At 38.6% G+C, this 20,918-nt stretch overlaps 2 protein-coding genes across 3 annotated transcripts in view; one reads left to right on the plus strand and one right to left on the minus strand.

Annotated features, from left to right (window-relative positions):
* Positions 1-10,377, plus strand: part of LOC131232887 (nucleolin 2-like) — a 48,294-nt gene extending 37,917 nt beyond the window's left edge. The window contains exons 7-12 of one of the 2 annotated variants that reach the window (XM_058229403.1): positions 4,457-4,527; positions 4,612-4,691; positions 5,383-5,456; positions 5,556-5,596; positions 9,633-9,678; positions 9,999-10,377. In XM_058229403.1, the coding sequence (XP_058085386.1) occupies positions 4,457-4,527; positions 4,612-4,691; positions 5,383-5,456; positions 5,556-5,596; positions 9,633-9,678; positions 9,999-10,003 (317 nt within the window). In that variant the 3' untranslated portion in view covers positions 10,004-10,377. Of the gene's footprint in view, positions 1-4,456; positions 4,528-4,611; positions 4,692-5,376; positions 5,457-5,555; positions 5,597-9,632; positions 9,679-9,998 lie in introns of both variants that reach the window. The other variant, XM_058229402.1, reaches the window with a different exon arrangement.
* Positions 10,378-13,537: 3,160 nt separating this feature from the next.
* LOC131232408 (blue copper protein 1a-like) lies at positions 13,538-14,199 on the minus strand. Its single transcript, XM_058228629.1, has 2 exons — positions 14,037-14,199; positions 13,538-13,839 (listed from the first exon to the last, which is right to left on the minus strand). Exons 1-2 carry the CDS (start codon positions 14,197-14,199, stop codon positions 13,538-13,540), a joined length of 465 nt encoding a protein of 154 aa, XP_058084612.1.
* Positions 14,200-20,918: the final 6,719 nt, after the last annotated feature.

Below are 20,918 nucleotides of genomic sequence, written 5' to 3' on the forward strand. Positions count from 1 at the left end.
CACACTTGCCCAAGATGGGTGATCAACAAGATCCCAACAATGATCAACATAGTGGTTGGTACCCCCATAGTGAGTACAAGTGCGAGGTTTGTCACGTTCACGTCCTTGTCTACCACGACCACGGCTATCATGTCCTCTACGATCAACATCATGGCCCCTACCTCGATTACTCGATCCAAAATTTCGTCCACATATTTGAGTACCCCATGTTGAGGCTCTAGAGCCATGGCTAAATGAAGACTGGTCTCTAACAACATGTACAGATTGATCGGTGAAACAAAGGGAGAGGCGAGCGATGTGGTAACCCTTTGACATGTTGCGTAAATATGTTAGAGAAGGAAGAAGATCCATGACTATAATTGTCTCCAAAATCTGAACAACATGATACTCAAGGCTTGAGACCAGAAAGGAATTGGATACTTTTGTTTTCTTCATGCTGCTTCCATACATGCTCGTAGTCCATGGTACAGTTGGAGGGAAGGGGATGATAGAGGTTCAACTCATCCCACATACCCCAAAGAGCGGAAAAGGACTCCTTCAGGGATATTGAATCTTGTTGAATTCTGCCAATGTCTAAGATCAATGTGAACACTCTGGATATATTTTGAGCTTTTGAATACACAATATGAAGGTTGTCCCATATCCTTTTCGCTGAGGTTAGAAACATGCCAGAATTACTTACAGTTGGTTCCATACTGTTAAGCAATCGAGCTGACTTGGTAGTTCTCCTTAGTCCACGTCTTGAAATTCGTATCTGTAGAATCAGGGGGTTCATCCAATATATGGAATTCCATCTCTTCCCCCCAAAAACAGCTTCACAGATTGAGCCCACTGCAAATAATTATTACCATTCAACTTTAACTGTTGTAATCAACAAGGGATGAGGTATTGAAGACCCCATACCATATCCGGAAGGGTCCATGAACATGAAACACAAGCAACAAAACACACAAAATGGTGCTCACACGATTAGGTTCAGCTACCAAACCTATATAAGGGTCATATCTCCACAAAAAACTAGGGTCCAGATGATGGGCTGGAGGTCTAGAAGCAGAAGAGACTAGAAACAGCAAGAAACTTCATAAACTTGCTTGAGCACCACACACTACCAAAAGAAGATCATCCACCCCCCCCCCCAGATAAAAAGCAAAATACTCCATGGATACCCAAATATGGTAAAACCGATCCACCTGAAGAAGAAAACTGTCAAAAAAAAACCCTAAGGTTTTCCTGCTGGTCATGAAAAATGTTCCAAATGCACCTCAAATCAGCCCTAAAAATCTTACAAAAAATCACCAAAAGTCATCTAAAATCGAGCTGCATGAGATCATGCTCTTCCCGATGAGAAAATGTTCGTACAGTGTATACAGATGCTGATGCCAGCTGTACGGTGATGATATCAGCAGGTTCCCGTAGCTTCAATTAATGTGGAAAGTCCTCACTCTAACATCAAGTTGACTTGAGTAGATTTAGGAAGAGAATAAGAAAAGGAAAGAGAAGGAAAAGTGTGAGAGGAGAGTTTTGAGAGGGAATCACTTGTGTATTAGGGCCACATGCCCGTACACATTTTATTATAACACTAGAAACACATGTTCCTCAAGAGAACACAACACTGTGTACATGCACACACATAAATACACACTAACATTATATAAGTACATTACGTTTTCTATATGGAGAACCGTCAGTTTTAAAGTGTAAACAAGTATAAACTAGTTAGGAAGAGGGAGCTGGAGCGAGAGTCCGAAGTGCTGTTTGAAGTGGGAGCGGCACTCATTTAGAAGGATCCTGCCTAAGGTTGAGACCAAGGAGTTCCCTAAAGCAATGGTTTTTATTAAGGGTTGACATTAAGCCCTTACTTTTGTCCAGTGTTAGCGCCCGTAGCGTACATTACGTAGCGTAGCGTGGCCGTAGCGCTACGTAGCGTCCCAAATAGCGTAAATCCCCCGTAGCGTACGCTATGGGGGTCGTAGCGTACGCTACAGCTATGTAGCGCGTAGCGTCCATAGCATAAGCTACAATGTATTTTTTTACTGTTTTATTTTTTTATTCTTTTTTTTTTTTTTTTTGTTTTTTTCACGTTTTCTTTGTTTCTAATGTTGAGGAATGTAACACTTGCATTGTACTTGATACTTTTAACCTATAGGATTTTTATTTCTTTTCATAATTGTGACTTGTGGTTTCAATTAGACATTATTAATTAAAGTGGTTTGCTTAGAAAGTTGTTGATGTGATAATTATTTAATTTGGCTTATATATGTGGATTGGCTTTTGATAAATGATAACTAATAACTTTTTTGAACATGCTAATAATTTATAAAATGAATCATCTTTTAGGCATTTATATATATATATATATATATTCACTATTTATTATATTTGTCCTATTTTTAAATTAAAAAATAAAAGTATTGTATAGCTTACGCGACACGCTACGTATTTACGCTACACGCTATAGAGGGCTGAGCGCTATGCATCACGCTATCTCTATTTAAAACACTGCTTTTGTCTTTGCTATAGATGAATTAGCCACTAGTACCAGGGTGAAGTCACTTGGTGTATGTTGGATAAATTGTTGGTCCACGACAATGGAGAAGGGTAAATGTTAAATTGGAGGCGTGGAGGTAGGCTTTTGAGTCTAGAGGTTGAATACAGATTATCTGGAATGCAAATTCAGTAAGAAGAGTTATACGGGTGTGGTGTTTGTTAAAATAGGTGGGCGGGAGATTCCTCAAGGCGACTGTAACTCAAAATGATAAGAGAGATTCGGGAGGATGTTTCCAATAGCATTAAAGCTACGTGTATGAACTGGAGACGTGCCTCCAGATATGCCAATTAAAGGTTTGGACAACTATTTGACTGGATGTGCCATATTAGGTTGGGCAAACTAGATGGCAACATGAGCAGGAGATGAACTTAGAGATGAGGGTGTTGAGATGGGTGGTGGCAAGACTGGGATAGGAAAGATAGAATCAGTAATTATAATGGTTGAAGCATAGCTAAGAGTAAGCCCAATGAAAGATAAGCCTAGTTTAATGTTTTTACCTTGTGCTAAGAAAACTGGAGAAAGCTTGGTTAGGGAACTTAGATTATGGTTGAATGCCTGAAAGATTCAAATGAACTTGGATCTAAGTGGTGAGGAGGAATATGATTATATGAAGACTTGTTCACTTCAGCAAGGACTGGGGCTTAAGAAAGGGATCTGTAAAGCCCACCCAAAATAAGCTTGCTTGGGACAAGATGGTGGTGGTGATATATAAAAGTGGGCACTACCATAGAGATGTTCTTTTTGTTGTTGATGGTTAGAGTTAAAAACTTGTTTTTGCTGATATTGTGTGAATGACAAAAAAGACGAACAACTTATTGTAGTAAAAAAATACTTGTGCCATTTGAGTTTGAGAGAGACCGTTGATTGATATTTTCTTAGTGCACTCCAAAAGTGTTTGTCATCATACCTTATGAAAAAAAAGTGTTTTGTTGTTATTCATTATGGAGTGTGGTTTCAGTATTTTGACTCTGTTGATTGAATGTTTATTATTTTCTCCATTTCACTGCATGCTCTTGCTTCATCTTTTCCTCTTGTTTTTTTCCCTGCTTTTGCTGTCTTTTCGTTTTCTGCCATATTCTTTTTATCAGCAATCTCTGTCAAAAAAAAATAAAAATAAAAATGCTTTTTATCAGCAATCAAAACTAGGTTTTAATTGAGCAAATAAAGGATCATTTCTTTTCAACATATATACGTCTCTTTGCTGCGGAACAGCTATACTTCTCCAACAATTTCTGTAAAGTTGCATGAGCAGGGAGATTTCCTTTTAGAATGGTATGATCAGTTCTCTTTTTTGGATTGATGTATGACATCAGGAAGATTGATCATCCTGATTTTAAAATTGAAACATGTTTAGTTACTGTTGAAACTGAAGTTTGAGTCTTTCGGTAAGCCTACATGTAGGAGCCATGTGGAGAATGTTACATGTGTTCCATAGAGATGGCAATGGTATGGGGCAGGTTTTGAGTTACTCAGTTTTAATTAGACCTAAAATTCAGGGCCTGTTAAATAATCATGTATTCAAATTCAGGTGCAACCCTGCCCATTAAGGGCACTAGTGGGCATGGCACGCGCAACACACATGGAGGGAGAGAGATTACCTAGATACCCTCCCCTATGTCTGAAATCCCTCCAATGTCCTTTTAAAACACAAAGTTCACTACTTCCCAAGTCTAATTGCGTGAAATTGTCCACAGCTACTTGCATACAGTGATTGCTCCTTTGCACGTTTGGTTGCAGTTGTCCATTTGCAAGTGTATAAACATGCATTGTCATGGTTTAGTTTTGGTTGCTAACTTTCGAGCACAATCTATGATTTAGCACCAACATTTGAGGGTTTATAAATATTTATCTCTATGAGACATTCTCATGGATGCATGTGAAGAAGCAATGGTGGGTTTATTGTGACAGGCTCTACTTCTCAAGATTACCAAGGTTACATGTATACATTACCCGGAGGAAAGCGTCCTTTCTCTTCATTGGTAATGTGAAAATGTTTGTAACCAGATGCTCTCTTCAGAGACATCCTTCTCAGAATACCCTCACTTTTACATTGGATTCTGCAGGGAGATGATATGGTTTACTCGGATCCAAGAGGTTATTCTCGTGCTCGTCTAGATGGTTCTTTCCCAGTTGCAAGCTCAAGGTTTTTCCCTCCTTTCAAAATATCTGGCAGCTGAAAGCTTTCTCTAACATGATTTCTTTTCCATTTGAGGTATTATACAATGCTTGGGTTAAAGGGTTGTAGTAATGTTCAGTATTTCAGTTGGTACAACTGTGGCCCATGGTATGTATGTTATCCAAACTGCTGACATGATAGGCCCCACCATGGATGTCCGATGCACAAAAAATCTCTAAATTGGAAGGTCAATATTTTGCCGCCTTGGTTTATCTTGAACCATTGCTGTATTTTCATTCCTAACCATCTATTTTTTTGGCCACCTCTTGAAGGGTAAGGATTCTCCCAATCTGGCAGATTTTTGGTGCGTAGGTGATCCACACTGGATCCCATGATGTCAACCGTTTAATCACTGAACCATTGGCCCCACTTGTACTGATTGAAAACTCAAATGGTACTGTGCAACCTTTCAGCCCAAACATTATACAATATCCATTTCTGTCAATGAGACATGTTAAAGTAGATTCACCACCACCACCACCACCACCATCATCATTGAAGCCTTATCCAAATTAATCGCGGTCGGCTACATGAATCCTGTTCCACCGTTACACTCTATCAAGGGCCAGACCATAGTCCCTCTAAGAAGCATATGTTAGAGCAGAGTATCTTGATTTACGCATATTTGTGATTGCTGTTTTTTGTTGTTTAGTTACAGCACATTGTCCCACGGCATGACTGGGACATCACTCCCATCTTCTTATCAGCGACCTGGTTCTGGCTATACAGCAGGTATACTATACCTTTCTGAGGTTATTAGCTTTTGTTTAAAATTGGACATTTGTCAAAATCTTGTTTTGTAACAAGTGTGTTCCTCTATTGGTACATTAGGTTCGCTTTATGGGGCTAGTGACCCTTCGACCACATTCCAGGTATTGGCTGTGTACATAAAGGAGTAGCTTCGATTATGCGAGACTTGGATATTGATCAATGTTGGCGAATCGCATATGCGATCATGTGCAATTGCATATGCGTATGCGCATATGTGATCGCACAATCGCATATGCGACCGCATTTTTTTTGTTTTTCTTTAAATTAAAAAAAATCAAAAAATATGATTTTTTTTTTAAAAAATTGTTAAAAAAAAGAAATTAAGGGTAACTTTCTCAAGTTATTAAATAACTAATTTTACATATTGAAAATATATTTGAGAGAAATAAAATCAATTAAATAATGAATTAAATAACAAGTGCTTGAATCTTGATCTTCCAACTTCATATGCATACATCGCATATGTGATCACATATGGATATGTGCATATGCGGTCGCACATGACAACAATGATATTGATGCATTTAGTTCATTGAAGGCTTAGGATTTTGAAAATTGTCTCAAAGCTATATGAAGGCTTGGGATTTTGAAAATTGCCTCAAGATAATGAATACATGAAAGCTATAGAAATGGTATAAAATTAACAACGAAAAGGGATCCGCCACCTCTGGTGGCATGGCATTTTCATACCTCTAGATCTTGGCAAATGTATTCCAGCATCCTGCATCCTGCAGGCTTTGCCATTGATTGGCTACTACTGAAAAGCATTGATTGGACCTTCCAAACCATTCAATAGATGGACCTTTTCTCATTGAATGAGCAACTTCTAACTTTTCTTTTTGGTTTCCTTGTATGCCACAGAGGATTGTTGAAACAGGTCATTTTTGGACTTTCGCCTGTTCAATCTTTGACCGATCAAATCCACAGTTGTTGATCTATAGTCTATCAAGCCACGTGTGCAGCAATGACATGGGAGGTACAACACCTCCCATGCCTGCACTGGATCCAATTCCATTAGTGCACTCCCTGAATAGCTGTAATGGTAGTGCCTTAGCATTCCTTCACATATCGTCATCATCTAAGCCTTAGCTCAACTACATGGGGTCAGCTCTTTAGAAATCATATATTCTCTGATGCTATTTAAGGTTCCTTCTCCCAAATGATGTTGCGTGTCGCTGGAGTCTGGTGGTTTTCTTTACACTTAATTTTATGGGTCTAGAGACCCCTGCATGATCCTTGAGCTTGAACCTGAGCACCCACATTACTGCTTATGGTCCTACCTTTTGCTGCCATGCATCATGCCCTTGTTAGTGCGCACCCGTACAGCCCCTCTACCCAGATGGAAACCCCTATTCAATCTCTATAGATCTTTGTTTGTTTGTTTGTTTGTTTTTTTTTTTTTTTTTTTTTTTTTTAAAATTTTAAATTCGATAATTGATGAATTTATTGAAAGAAAGGTCAAAGCTATGAGACGGCAAGAGGACAAAAACAAAAAAAAAACTACAGAACCCCCCATCAATCCAGATGATAGAAGAGGATAGAAGTTGAAAGTACCCATTCCACCACCAGAAATTTTTCTCTAAGAAAGACTTCCTTAACCTGCCTCTTTCGATTCCTGAAACAACGATCGTTCCTTCCGAGCCAAAGAGCCCAAAGAACAACCAAAAGAGAAGATGACAAATCTTCCTCCCAATCTTCCTTATACCCCCTCCATGCCAACTCAAAAGAAAAGGATCCATAGATCCAGGCGAGACCCAATCGACACCAAATAACTTGAGAAAACTATCCTGTAACTCTTTTGCAAACGAGCACTGGATAACCAAATGATCCACCGATTCCTCTGCTTGAAGACAAACATTTGGCAAAATCATGTTCCTTCTTCGAAAATTATCCACAGTAAGCACTTTCTTTCTTCCCACTAACCAGGCAAACGCTGCCACCTTTAAAGGAGCTTGATACCTCCAAACAAAAGACGTCGGACAGAACTCCCCCGGAGCAATCTCACCACTAATAGACATATAAAGGGATTTCACGGAGAATTGACCAGATTTACTTTTCAACCAAATCAGCGAATCTAGTTCTGAAATAACCGGTAACACCTTGGAAAGCAACAAAATGTTCAACTCTGAATATTCCTCATCTGATTAATTCCTTCTGCAAGGAGGAGCCCAAACTATTTCCTTTCCCACCAAAGACAAACAATTCTCAACTTTGAGATCTGCCCCACTTGAAATACCCGCCAACCTAGAAAGAGATCCCTCAGCCTGTTCCCTGCGATCCATGTATCATCCCAAAATATGATGTTCTTAACATTACCTAGCCTAAAACCAATGTTTTCCCAAACTTCATGTTTAACTGACGCCTCTGACTTCCAAAGAGGAGGCACTCTATACAACGAAGACTGACTAATCCACCATCCCCTATTGTCCTCCACATATCTCCTATGAATCACCTCTCTCCATAGGTAGCGAACTTCTACCCCAAACCTCCAAACCCACTTCTCTAGCAGAGCTACATTTATGAGCTCTAACTTCCTAAAACCCGCTCCCCCTTAATCTGTAGGCTTACACACTTCTTACCATTTCAGAAGATGGAATTTGTGATCATCTTTCGAACCTTTCCACAAACAAATCCCTAGTTTTTGCAACTTATCTATGATCGATTTTGGGCATTTAAACAGTGACATGTAATACACCGGAAGATTCGATAAAACTGACTTGAGTAAAGTAATTTTGCCACCCAAGGACGAGCATGAGTTTGCCAATGAGACAATCTACTTTCGAATCTTTCGATAAATTTGTTCCAAAGATGTTTCATGGGCTTACCAATGCACAATAGGAGGCCAAGATACGACATAGGAAAGGCACTCTCCCTACACTCAAACTTGGAAGTGAAAAACTTCATTTCCTCCTTCGAAATCCCCACCTCCAAAATTTCTCTCTTTGTAAGATTAACTTTTAAACCTGAAACTGCATGAAAAGTAACTATGATTGCTCTCAGATTCTCCACAGAATAAGCGTTTGCTTTGCAAAATAACAGAGTATCATCCGCATATTGCAAATGAGAAATCTGGAAATTGGAATTATCCACTTAAAAACCTTTCACTAACCCCATCTCTGCCGCTTTGCCTACGAGTCTGCTGAAAGCTTCCATAATCACCAAGAACAGATAGGGAGATAAAGGATCCCCTTGACGAAAACCTCTCGATGCCTGAAAGAAACCCTTAGGGGAACCATTCACTAAGACTGAAAACTTAGCTAACTTAACGCATTCTTGCATCCAAGCCTGCCATTTAACCCTGCATCCCTGGCTAGCTAGCATATAATCCAAAAAGTCCTAATTGACATGATCATAGGCTTTTTCTATATCCAGCTTGCACACCAAACCTTTTGACTCATTTCTGTTGTACGCATCTATACATTCGCTTGCCACTAGAAAACTGTCAACAATCTGCCTACCTTTTACAAAAGCCCCATGCGATTCTGAAATTGCTTCTCCTAACACTGCTCGAAATCTTGAGGTGAGCAGCTTTGACACGATCTTATACGGACCACCCAGAAGGCTTTTATTGGTCTGAAATCTTTTATACACTCGGCTCCTTTTTAGGAATTAATGCTATGAATGTGGCCCCCATCTCTGAAGCTATACAACCTTGATAAAAAATTTCATTTAAGAAAGCAAGCACATCTCTGTGTAGATCTTTGCTAAGCACATGCTTGTGCAATAAAGCTCGTGTACATGCCACACATGTGCCAACATTGCACTAATCCATCTGTTCGGTTGGTTTGACCATATACATGTTTTCCCAAAAATAAAATCTGGTCCAACCAGAATGTGGTCCCCAAATATTGGAAACAGGTGGATGGATTATAAAACTTCACAAGTTTTTCGGATCCGTACATTTGTTTTGCTAACTTGGTCACACCTAACCAGTGGATCAACCTGATTCTTGGGCTAGGGCATCAACATAGTGGTGTCATACCAATGGATGGATTGGATCTCTGGCGTATCGTGCCATGCTGGCACATTTGTGGTGTGTACATGAGCTTTAACTATTTAAACGCAATATATCCTTCAGAGTTTGATTTGACGTAGGTTATGAACCCATGCTAATTTGGTTGGGTTCTTGTTATGTAGACGAGGCATGGATCTGCTCCGTATGGAAGTGGCCATTACCCGAGATGTAAGTCAATTCTGATTTTATGTTGGTACAACTTGGGTTAAGTGAGAAATGCAAAGATATATGTGGGCATGTGTGTATGATCTGAGGCCTTCACCAGGTGGGTCCCCCCTTGCATCTGCCGTGGGCCCAGACCAGGTAGGTCTGGTCATCAGGTGGCTGTGTGATATGGAAGAAATGAACTGGAATGAAGTGTCTATAGATCCACACTTGAAAAAAATGATCTGGACCACACCTTGCACGCACATGACAGGTTCATTTCTATATTCAATAGCTCCCTAGTTTCTGATTGCATGTCCTTCTGAATCTACTCATGAATGCAGACTGATCTACACCTTGAATCTGGTTGAAACACCGAGATGTTCTCGCCACCACTGTCAAGATCAGTGCAGCTCCAAGCATTGCTGATGACATTCATTGGACTCCCTTCTGTACGATTTTGAAACAAAGGTTGTGCAAAGAAATGTATGCAGCGGTGAATGAGTGACAAGTATTACAGCCCTTCGTTTCCCAGTTTCATATATTTTGTGTACATTGATACTTCTTCATTGGTTGTATCTTTGTTAGCAACCAACTTAAAAAAAAAAAAAAAAAAAACTGCAAACTCTAGGAATCTAATCCGAACGGTTATTTTATGTTTCACTATATAATGAAGAGGTATGTATTATAGGCCCCTGCTAATCAATGGTATATCATTTTGCATGACCTTGTTTTGGTACATCTGGTCCGCTGCTTTAGGGTGAAAATAAAATTATCAACTGACTTCTTCTAATGGGATGCTTCTAACGGCTCTATGGATGCAATTTTGGAGTTGCTTTCCACTAACTGGAAAACACGAAAACTTTGCTCAATGATCGGCCGGGTCTGGTCAATCTTGCACCCTATATGTAATAAGTATAATTAAAATATTAGGCATCAGCAAATAGATATTTTAATTAGTTAGAACTAGGAACTGCTGGTAGATGTGTTGGTTTATGCGATTTTCTCCATTTGCATGAGGTTGCGGGTTGATTCCCTCCCCCCAGGTCATCTTGAGTCGCGTGTAATTGACTGAGTGATCTACTCAAATGGCAAGTTTTCCAGAGACAAGATCGAGTCAAGAGGCCAGAAGCCTATAACTGAGTTTCCAGGGGCTTGGCTCGAAATCTCACTGAGTTGAGTTGACTCGCCTGCTTCCAAGTGAAGTCAGGGAGTTTTAGAACTATTACTGCCTTCATCAATCAATGGTGAAAAATAACACAAACGCACCAAGGGTATTCTAACACCCGTTTCTAAGATTGCACCTGCCATTGGACCCAAGAAAACAAACTTAAATCTTCCCACATGTGGGTACATGCGTCCCTCTTATCAACTCATGGGTTAAAACTCAATGCCCCAATATAGCTATTCGCTTGTTGGAGTAACGACATTGGAATCTCTAATATGAATGAAGCCATGATTACATAAGGTGGGGGTGCGATGCCTGATCCAGTGACCCAAATGATTAGACCAACACGACCATAAGCTGGGCCACCTGTTCATGTGTATCCGGCAGCAATTAAAACAAACTTTGATATGAGAACAGTTCAGTGTGAAGATTGATATGACTGCGGAAGGTGTATCGTCCGTTCTTAGTGAAAGTTTATCACATACACTCGTCCTTGTCTACTTGATTATGCTTTTATTCCCTGCTGATGTGGTTGTGTTAGATTTTAATTAACTCAATTTCTCGCACAACATGACAAGTGTGCAGATATAAGGGAATGGTCATATCCATTTCAGCTGTTTGGGGCTAACCGTGATGTGTGACTTCTAACCCGTCCATTAAATGCGCCTGCCAATAATAGGGCTAGAAGCCAAAAATCCCACAATAGAAGCTTCCAGATGGAACGGTGGTAGATAAACCCTGTTTCAACATTGAGATCATAGGATCCTGTGCCCAAGAGGAGCATGTGGTGTGAGTTAAAAAAACAGAAGCCCTTTGCCATCTGTCCCACGTGAGTTTTGAGATGCATGGAGCCCATGAGGTGATGCTCCGTACATAATTTGAAAGGAGTGTTTGTGCAATTTTGTCAAGCACCATGCTACATCGGTTAGTGAGGGCCTATATTTAGTTAACGTGTGCAATTAGACTAGTGCAGGCTTGCCAAAGTCATACTCGACTCAAGTTTGATTAATGTTGGTGCTCCTGCGTTGAGATATATCAATTAAGATCAAAATCTTGGGATTGACAACCCTTTCAACCACCGACAGTTACATCGGTCACGCGATTTTAGAAAGGTAGGAGTTTCCTTTCGAATGGATTCTTTTTGCCCTGCATTCAGGACTTTTCTTTCACTAGTGATGGTGGCCTTTATATTTCTCAATAGAACAAAGACGAACGAATTTAAAACTAAAGAGACTAAAAATGACGATTTTATTGATGTATATATGATGCTCAATACAATCGATGGATGAACAAAATAAAGTAGAGAAATAAGTAAAATATAAATACATCTGATCACCTTGGATAAACAACCTAATTAAGTGACGGAAGGTCATGGATATGTATATTACTCTTAAGTGTATTGCAATGATGGCACTGAACAATAGCGTTCTATGCTAACTTAAGCCTCAGACATTCTGTGTGGCTGGACAGAAGTTGAGGAACTAGAAACTAAACTAAAAGAAGAGTAGCATTGCGTTGTATAGATAGATTGTGTTTGACGTGGGCATAAAGCTCTTTATCGCTTGCTCCCTTTTATAACTTGGGGAGGTGGTGAAACCGTCGTCGGGTTTCCTTCTTGTTCTAAAATTCTTAACAAGCATGACACTCGGTTATTCTCTAATCATCCCTATCTAGCAAAAAGGATCTTTGCATATTAGAAACTGTTTTCATATATCTGGCCAGCATGATTGTGGGGATCTGTAGATCTTACAGGATCAGTCCCACTAGACCCAGATCGATCTTGAATCAATTGGTTTCCATCCGTTCTGATAATGATCCAATTCTCAAATCTTCATAATTGCTATTAGAGCACCAAAATGCCTGCGAAGATCTCTAATTTTAAAAAGATTGTAAGAGACAGCCTTGTCAGGCACATCGGGATTTGTAATAAGAGCCTTCTTTCGGTGGGTCTTTTTAAGCTTTGCCGAACAAGTTGCCTCGATCATGTGTACAACATGAATTAGGGGCACGTGTCACTTGTTGCTTTGTCTTATCTATAAATGTGCATCGGTTCTACGTCACCTTGCTTTTGACAAGTAACGTGTCTCCGATTAAAGAGGGGCAAAAGATATCTTTGAGGGCGAGTAAAATTTCATCATTATTAAGTGCATGGTGCCAACAAGTGACGGCATCTCATTGGTTCATGTAGGCGTGCTGAGAACAGGTGTAAACAGAACACGTGATCATTCCTGGCAGATTTTATTTCAACTTTTTTGACCAATTACTGCAACTGTAATGAGGTGGACGCAATGGGGATGGGCAGTGATACAGACGTACATATATTGAGATTTATCTCTAACTTTGATCATGAGATGATTAAGATGAGATCTCACCAACATCAACGTCACACCTTTTACAACTGAGCATGGTAGTCTATAAGATCAGAGAGTCACACATGTACATACCACAATGGAAGATTAGATAAATTCTCCAACGGTCTACATTCAATGTAGGAGTGTGATCCACCTGATGATTCGACTGCTAGAGCACGAGGATTTGATGCATGGCGCGGTGTATATGGATTGACTGTGTCGGACTAAGTAGATCTTTGGTAATTTTTCACAATGCCATTTAAATATTTGGTAGCAGTGATTCATGTAAAGGGAAGGTATCCAATGATGTATATATATATATAAAGAACAAGAAAAATCTTGGTAAAACTGAAGTCGACGCTGATTAAACTAGGAACCACATTGCGAATGCAATCCCTGCCGCTGTGATTGCTTGATATCCAAATGTCAGGATCCCGTTGGCCGCTGATTTCTGGTCTGCGGCTAGGACGTTGATGGCCAGCTTCTGTCCCCCGGACTCGCAGTGATTGCCAACTCCACATATGTACCACTTCTTTCCAGGAGCTGCTAGGGTGATCACATCATTTCCAGTTGATAAAGCCTCATTATCCGACGGCGCCACACAGTTCTTAAAGCCCGTACCGTCCACTTTGAAGACGTTGTGAACTCCCTGTGGGTACTTAAAAACTGCAAAAAATCAAATAATAATTCTTAAGTATCTTTCTAAATCGAAAAACATCACTTAGTTGTGCAATGAAGGGTCCATGGAACATGATGGGATGGGCTAAAAGTGGTTGTTAGGCAAACCATATGGTGTCACTTGGGTGGGCTGTGAAAATAACAGAAAATAATAGAAATAAAAGTAGTCTTAGTGAGTTAATTACCGAGTTTATCTCCAACTCGGAATTCCTTGTCCTCGGCCCATTTTTCATAATCGAATTTAATCGTCCAACCACTGTCATCTCCAACCATGTGTTCGGTTGCCAAAGCAACTGTAGGAACTATGACGACAAGTATAAGAATGGCTGACACTAGCTTAGAACCCATCCGAGCTTTAGAGCTTATCTCTTAAATCTCTATTAGCTTTTAATATGTATTGATTGATTTGAAGGAGCGTAGAGTAGTGTATTTATAGAGTGGTTTTTACAAGCATAATCAATGATTAAAATGGAAACAATCGTTGAGAAGAAGCCGGCTTTGGGCGGTAGTTTGGATTGCCGGCAAAAGAAATTTAAAAAAAAGAAAAAAAAAGAAAAAAAAAAGTAAAAATTTTCCATGACCATATCAAAGAATTATTAAAATACAATTAAGAATTTTATTATGTTCTAGTTTGTAGTATGTAACTGTTTTTTACTATGGAAAAGGTATTTTGTGATCCTGTGCACCCGATTCTACTTGAACCTTAAGAGAACCTTTGTGTTTCTGGACATGGGACAGTCCAACCATTGATCTGGACCGTCCATTAGTTATAGCCTGCTCTTTACAGGACATGGTGGAAAAATAATCCCATCAGGGGATTTTAATCATCCTAACACCAACCATGTTGTTATTTCCGCTCAAAGCCAGAGATCGTGGTTGGCATTGTTGGGTCGAAGTCTTTTAATTTCGTTCCAAACCATCTTTCTCAAAGGCTGATTACTTGGATGGACAGTATCCATTGCCATTTGCAGCTTTTTCACGGTGGCCCACAAGAATAGGCCAGAGCCAGTGATCTCTACAGATTGACGATGGATTGTACATCTGGGTGTATGGGAGTATTACTCAGTAATTTAATAAATTCAGAGGAGAACTCCGGTGCTAATGTTGGGAAGGGTGTGAAGAGGTAGATCACCATCCACCTCAAGTATGCAAAACCTTGAATTCACAGGAAATAAAAAGGAATTCAAAATTATATTAATCAATAATATCTCATATTCCCAAGGAAAAAGAAAAATCCTAATTAGGAGTCCTAACTTGATTAAATCTTTAAGACGAATGAGATATGTCCAAACTAAAATTTACTAAGAACAGTAATATTTTCTTAAAACTGTGATTTTGAATTATAAGAAAGAGTTTTCTCGTGAAATGGACCGACATGACCTGATTATGCATGTCAATTGACCCAGATGGCATATTATATTTGAAATTCATAGGTTGTGCGTTCTATAGCTGTTGTACTCTATTTCTAGCAATTTTAGAAATAACCAATAGGAGGGAGACAAGTGGCATTGCATGAGAAATAAGAGGTGGATGAAAAGAACTTCAAGATACTTAGAATGCTTTTTGTGAAATTATAAGTGACGTAAATCTAATTTTACATATCAGTGGATGGTCAACAGATTAATGTGATTGATGAGTTAACCAAAAGTCTAACTAGCGAAGATAAAAACGCGGTCGAGCAATTCGGCATACAAAAAGGCAATCAAGAGGAACAAAACTTGAGCGACGGAAGAAGAACAGTCACAAAAGAGAAACGCAACAAAAGGAAAGATCTAGAGAAAGCTTTTTAACTGCCATAACCGTTGCAGTAATGGAAGAAAGATCTGAAAGAATAAGTTGCAAAAGAACTCTATAAATAGCAGAGGAATCTAGAGCAAGATACAATCAATCCAGTCTCAAATAAATCAAACCAAACAAATATATCAATCTACTTTTATCTCAACTTATCCAAGGAGTAGTGATAATCCAGTAGTGGTAATTCTTATTTATAAGTTTTAGTTGTAATCCAAATCTACACTCATACACTGGATTTATTCTCTATCTAATATCATGTCGTTCTTTCATTAGACACATTCTTGCAGTTGCTCCTAGTGACCGATTGTGAGTTTTTTCTTTTGTTTAATTGTACTGGTATTTTAAAAGTTCTTTCTTGTGGAAAGCATAAAGTAACTCATCTTTAGAGGAAGAACTACACCCTTCGATTATCGCCTGATTGCTGTAAGTGGCTGAGTAAGTGACCAATCTTCTAAGAATCTAGGCATATACATTCATATTAGAGGACGTATGTGCTTATTTCGGCGCTTGGGGTTAGGTTGATCGGTTTGGATTGAGCCACTTTATCAATTTTGGCATACCTGCACATATTACACGTGACAGAAAACAAACCCAAGTGCCAACAGTAATAGTACCTGAATCAAAAGTTATAGCCAATTTACAGTTTACACTTCAGACAGTAATTTCTCCTTGTCCAAAATGAATTTCTTCAATCTGGACGAGTTTGAAGTCGAATTACGTCATGCGCTATGCTAGGCCTGGTTTTGATAGATTACATGGGCTTTCATTCGGGCTTCTTTCAGTCCAACTATACCAAAAATAGGTCTGCGACTTGCTTTACATTAAGTGCTCCCATATCATTATAATATATTGTGCTCCTAGTTCCATTGGGACACTTAGCCAACACAATCACATTTCTGACAAACCTTAACCACATGATCAATGGTTTTTAATATGGATGGCCATGATCATTTACACAAGGCTAGGTACAATCAATGATTGGATACATCTATTTATCAGGATTATCATGGGCTTCTTATGATTCTTAGGAATCACTTGTGTTTGGCTTTGTAACCATCTCATCCATGGCATTGAAGGACTCAATTTGTATAATTGATTGATCTATTGTCACCTAAGGGTGCTTTAGGCACTTTTGATTCCCTGCGATTGAAAGCTGAGTGCTTCATGAGAGAATCGTTCAATCGAATTCATATATTATTGGTGTTGATAATTGGTTTAATAGAATTATTTAATGATTGGATATGATAAGACTTCAATTTCAATTGAGTAAAAAAGTTGAATAGTAAATAGGATTCTGTGATTGTTATAAGTAGATTCCTGAATCTTTAATCATTTTTTATTAATTGTTTTAAATCCCTTTTTACTGAGTTAGATTAAAACCTAGAAAAACCCTTTACGTTTAGAGTAGTTCTAGGTTGTGTTCTCCGTTCCTTAAGGATTTGACTTCGGTCTCACTAAGTTATTATTGCATTGTAGCCCTGCACTTGGGGTTATCAAACCTTGAGTTTGATACAGTTTTTGGCACCGTTGCCGGGGTGTGGCGTTGAACACAATTAGGTATAGATTTTTTAGGTTTGATTTTTGTTTTACGTTAGTTTTTTTATTTTTCTGAATTTCTCTAACTTAGGGTTTCATTTTTTTAGGTTTTCTAATTTTAAAATTTTTTAGAATTTTTTTTTTCCAGAATTTCTAACATCACTAACATTGGTTGCTTGTTTTTTTTTTTGGTATGTGTAGGATCTTCAAGCTTAGTTCTTCCCTACCGATAAGATCCTTCCTCACTCCCTTTACTTGCTTCCTTAATTGCTGTAGGACTTAGGATTAAGTTTTAGAATTAGGCTTTGTGTGGTTCATGCCCAAGTGGGTAAGGGATCATACATTGAAACTTTTGATCGAAGGAGGTTTAGTTGATGGGCTCTCAATCCATCGATGAGTTAGAAGACACCCAAATACTCCTAAATCATCTTATGGAAATATGGTTGAAAATGAACAAAATTTTTATGAAAATCCTGTGCGAGTCCTTTAACCAAATCTCCTTAAATCAAAAGTCTTAGTGTATGGTCCCTTACCCACTTGGGCATGAAACACTCACAACCTTCAAGTTCTAAACAATTAAAACCTTAAAAAAAAATAAAAAAATTAAAAAATTAAAAAATTAAAAAATTAAAAAAAAACAACAACAGTTAGAAATATGAAAAGAAAAGAGTTGGAAAGGAGTTACTGGATTGCAGTTGCTATGTAAGTTGCTACAAAACAGAAAACAAGGTTAGTTTCTAAAAAAAAATTAAGCAAAACCTAACCTAAAACACATAAAAGAGTTAGCTCTAATCCCAAACTAATTCCAATACTAACCAATCTTAGAAAAACGTAGCCGAAGTCCCCGACTATGGCGCCAAAAACTTGTTCACAACCCCAAGTGCAGGGCTACACTATTGTAATAACTCAGTGAGACCGAGGTCGAATCCACATGGACTTAACTTGTACATATTTTGAAAATAATTAGAACTAGAATGATAATAAGATCTAAACTAGAATCTGAAATAAGAGAGACATTACTTGTGAAAGAATTATTAATAATAAAAAGGAAACTAGAGCACCAATGATCCATTTGTAGCTATTAAGATGCTACCTCACTTGATTCAATAAATACAATTGGAATCAGAGTCTTATCCTATCCAATTGGATGATAGAGCAGTTAAACTATAATCTGAACTCGCTATTGAATTAGTTCTCATATGAAGCACCAATGTTATGATCGTAGGGAATTCAACCATCCACCATGCCCAGGAGACAATAGTGAATCATGAATTTTACAGACCACACAATTATAAAACAAGTAAGAAAGTATTAAAAGCCTTCCAAGCATCTACTGCAATTAGAGTCACAACAACCATAGAAAAATTGAAAATATTCCTTAATTCAAACTAAGAATCAATAGAAGTTCAATATAAACGTGAATCAAAGTAAGATAAACATCTAAACAAACTACAAGCTGAAAGTACGATGGTTTGTCAATTAGCGTGAGTGTTGAGTCAGCAAGATAGAGAAGCTCCATAGGAAGATCAATCAACCATCTACCTCAACCGGATGTGTTCTCAAACTCGCCACAGGTAAATCTAAGCCTCACATCCCATGTCCCAAAACACCAGGTACTTAAAACCCTTAAAAATTGATTAGAATACCATAGGGTTTTTGAGTTAGAAAACTTTTCAAAATATCAGAAAATCTCTAAGTTTTCTACCTCTGTCGATTTATCGATATAATCAAGAAGTGCTGTCAATGTCCTCAATGATCAATCGATACCATCGAAATGAGGACCAAAGATGTCCAGCAACCACATATTCATCTGGACGGAATTATCGATGTATCGATACCCCTATCGATATCATCGATATTTGAAACTCGAGTCTATCAAAGTTGACTCGATAAAATCGACCGCAAAGTTGACTCGATAAAATCGACAGCAGAGTGTATGTGTCCCTGTTTTTTATAAGAAAATCATATAGACCTTTGATATATCAAAACACTCCTTGATATCCTCGGAATTCAAAAATCGATGATATCGGAAGGCCTTCGATGATATCGGTCTCGGACACAGTTTTTTCAGCAACATTTTTCTGGTGGTTTTTATCTAGGATCGAGGGTCACTCAATAGAATCAATATTCAAATATTGATTATATCGAGGCCGGATCGATGGCATTGAGAAAGGACATAAACTGTCCAGCAAGCTCACTGATAAAATCTTTGGATTTATTGATGCATGGACATGACCTTCGATATCATCGACATTCAAATTCCGATGATATCGAGTGTACCTCGATCATATCCTTGACTTGAAAAATTTCAAAGGCTTTTTCTCACTCATTTTCAAATGTCGAGGAATCGAACCTCGTGTCGATGAAATCAGAGTTCGAAATCCGATGACATCAACGCATGTTTCGATCCCCTTGACCAGCTGACAAAATGTTTCAAAAGTGTATGACATTTGAGTTTGTGTCATCGAGCGGCCAGTCGATGCAATCGAGAGTACACACTCGATGATATCGACCTTGCTTGATGATATCGAACTCTATCATAAATGTGACCATTTTATATCCATTGGAACTTTTTGCGTATATATAGAGAGCTTGTCTTTTGTTGCTAGTAGAGAAAGAAGAGAGTGCTTTTGAGTGTTTAACCTTAGGTCATTTACCCAAAGCCCTTTCTCTCAGGGAAGTTCATCCTCCAATTCACCCTCATCATTGATATTCAATAGAGTGGATTAGGGAATGAACTTCCACATTCAAGGATCCTCCAGCTACCACCTTGATGGCAAATCATTAAGCTGGGATGCTTGAATGCATAGATGATTGGAATCTCTCTATCTCCTTAATAGGAAAACATTTGAGAGTAGGATTCCATCATAACCTTAACCCAACCTGTCACCATGGATTGGTATATCTTTTAAGTTGCGGTTCAAGGAAGCAGAAGACTCTTCATCAACAAAGGAGAAAATCTTCGTCAACGAGCTAAAAGGGACTCATCTGCTTATCTGTAACTTATCAGAGTCCAGATGACCCTTGTGATCATTCCTTTATAGGATTGGGTCTAAGGTGTTTCTCACCCCTTGCAAGTCCTTTAGGAGGCCTCCGGAGGGAGTGTACGTGGTGGGTGCATTATGTTGACTCTTACTCTATGAAGAGCATAAACAGTTAGGGTCTTATGGAAGATCCTTGGCCAGTGTGCCTAAAAGTGGGTGCGTTGTATTGACCCTTGCTCGTGAGAACATAAACAGTCAGCCTAGGTGTAGGTTATAAAGGTTAAAGGTGAATCTGATTTAAAACCTTGGGTTTGGGGTGAACTATGTGAAAACCCCTTAGTGAAATCTGGTACAGTCAAGGATTAAGTGTGGTTACCGGGAGTGGAGTAGATAAGTAGTCGAACCACTATAAAAATGAGAATGTTTGAGATTGTTATTGTCTTTTATTTGTTTATGTGATTTCCTTAAATACATTCATATCTGATTATCTGAGATCACACTTCACACACACGCACAGTCATATCCATCATAAACTAGTTTGCATATTGTTCATCTCTCAAATAGTTTATGATTGGATCCTCTACCGGGCTTGGAAGCCAGTAAAGTTACTCTTGAGTAATCCTAAAATATGCTTGTTGTTAGGATTAGAGTGATAGGATTTTAAATTATCATAAAATTATTAAAAAGTCCTATTCACCCCCCTCTAGGACATATTGGCATATTCCTACTTCAACTAAAGTGGTCTTTACCGCA

Source organism: Magnolia sinica, chromosome 18, assembly GCF_029962835.1.
Source record: "Magnolia sinica isolate HGM2019 chromosome 18, MsV1, whole genome shotgun sequence".
Classification (NCBI taxonomy): domain Eukaryota; kingdom Viridiplantae; phylum Streptophyta; class Magnoliopsida; order Magnoliales; family Magnoliaceae; genus Magnolia; species Magnolia sinica.

Excerpts from the sequence above, each read along its gene's own strand:
- LOC131232408 (XM_058228629.1), bottom strand. The coding sequence starts at position 14,199 with ATGGGTTCTAAGCTAGTGTCAGCCATTCTTATACTTGTCGTCATAGTT. Across the intron at positions 13,840-14,036 it reads CCGAGTTGGAGATAAACTCG|TTTTTAAGTACCCACAGGGA; the intron begins GTAATTAACTCA and ends GATTTTTTGCAG.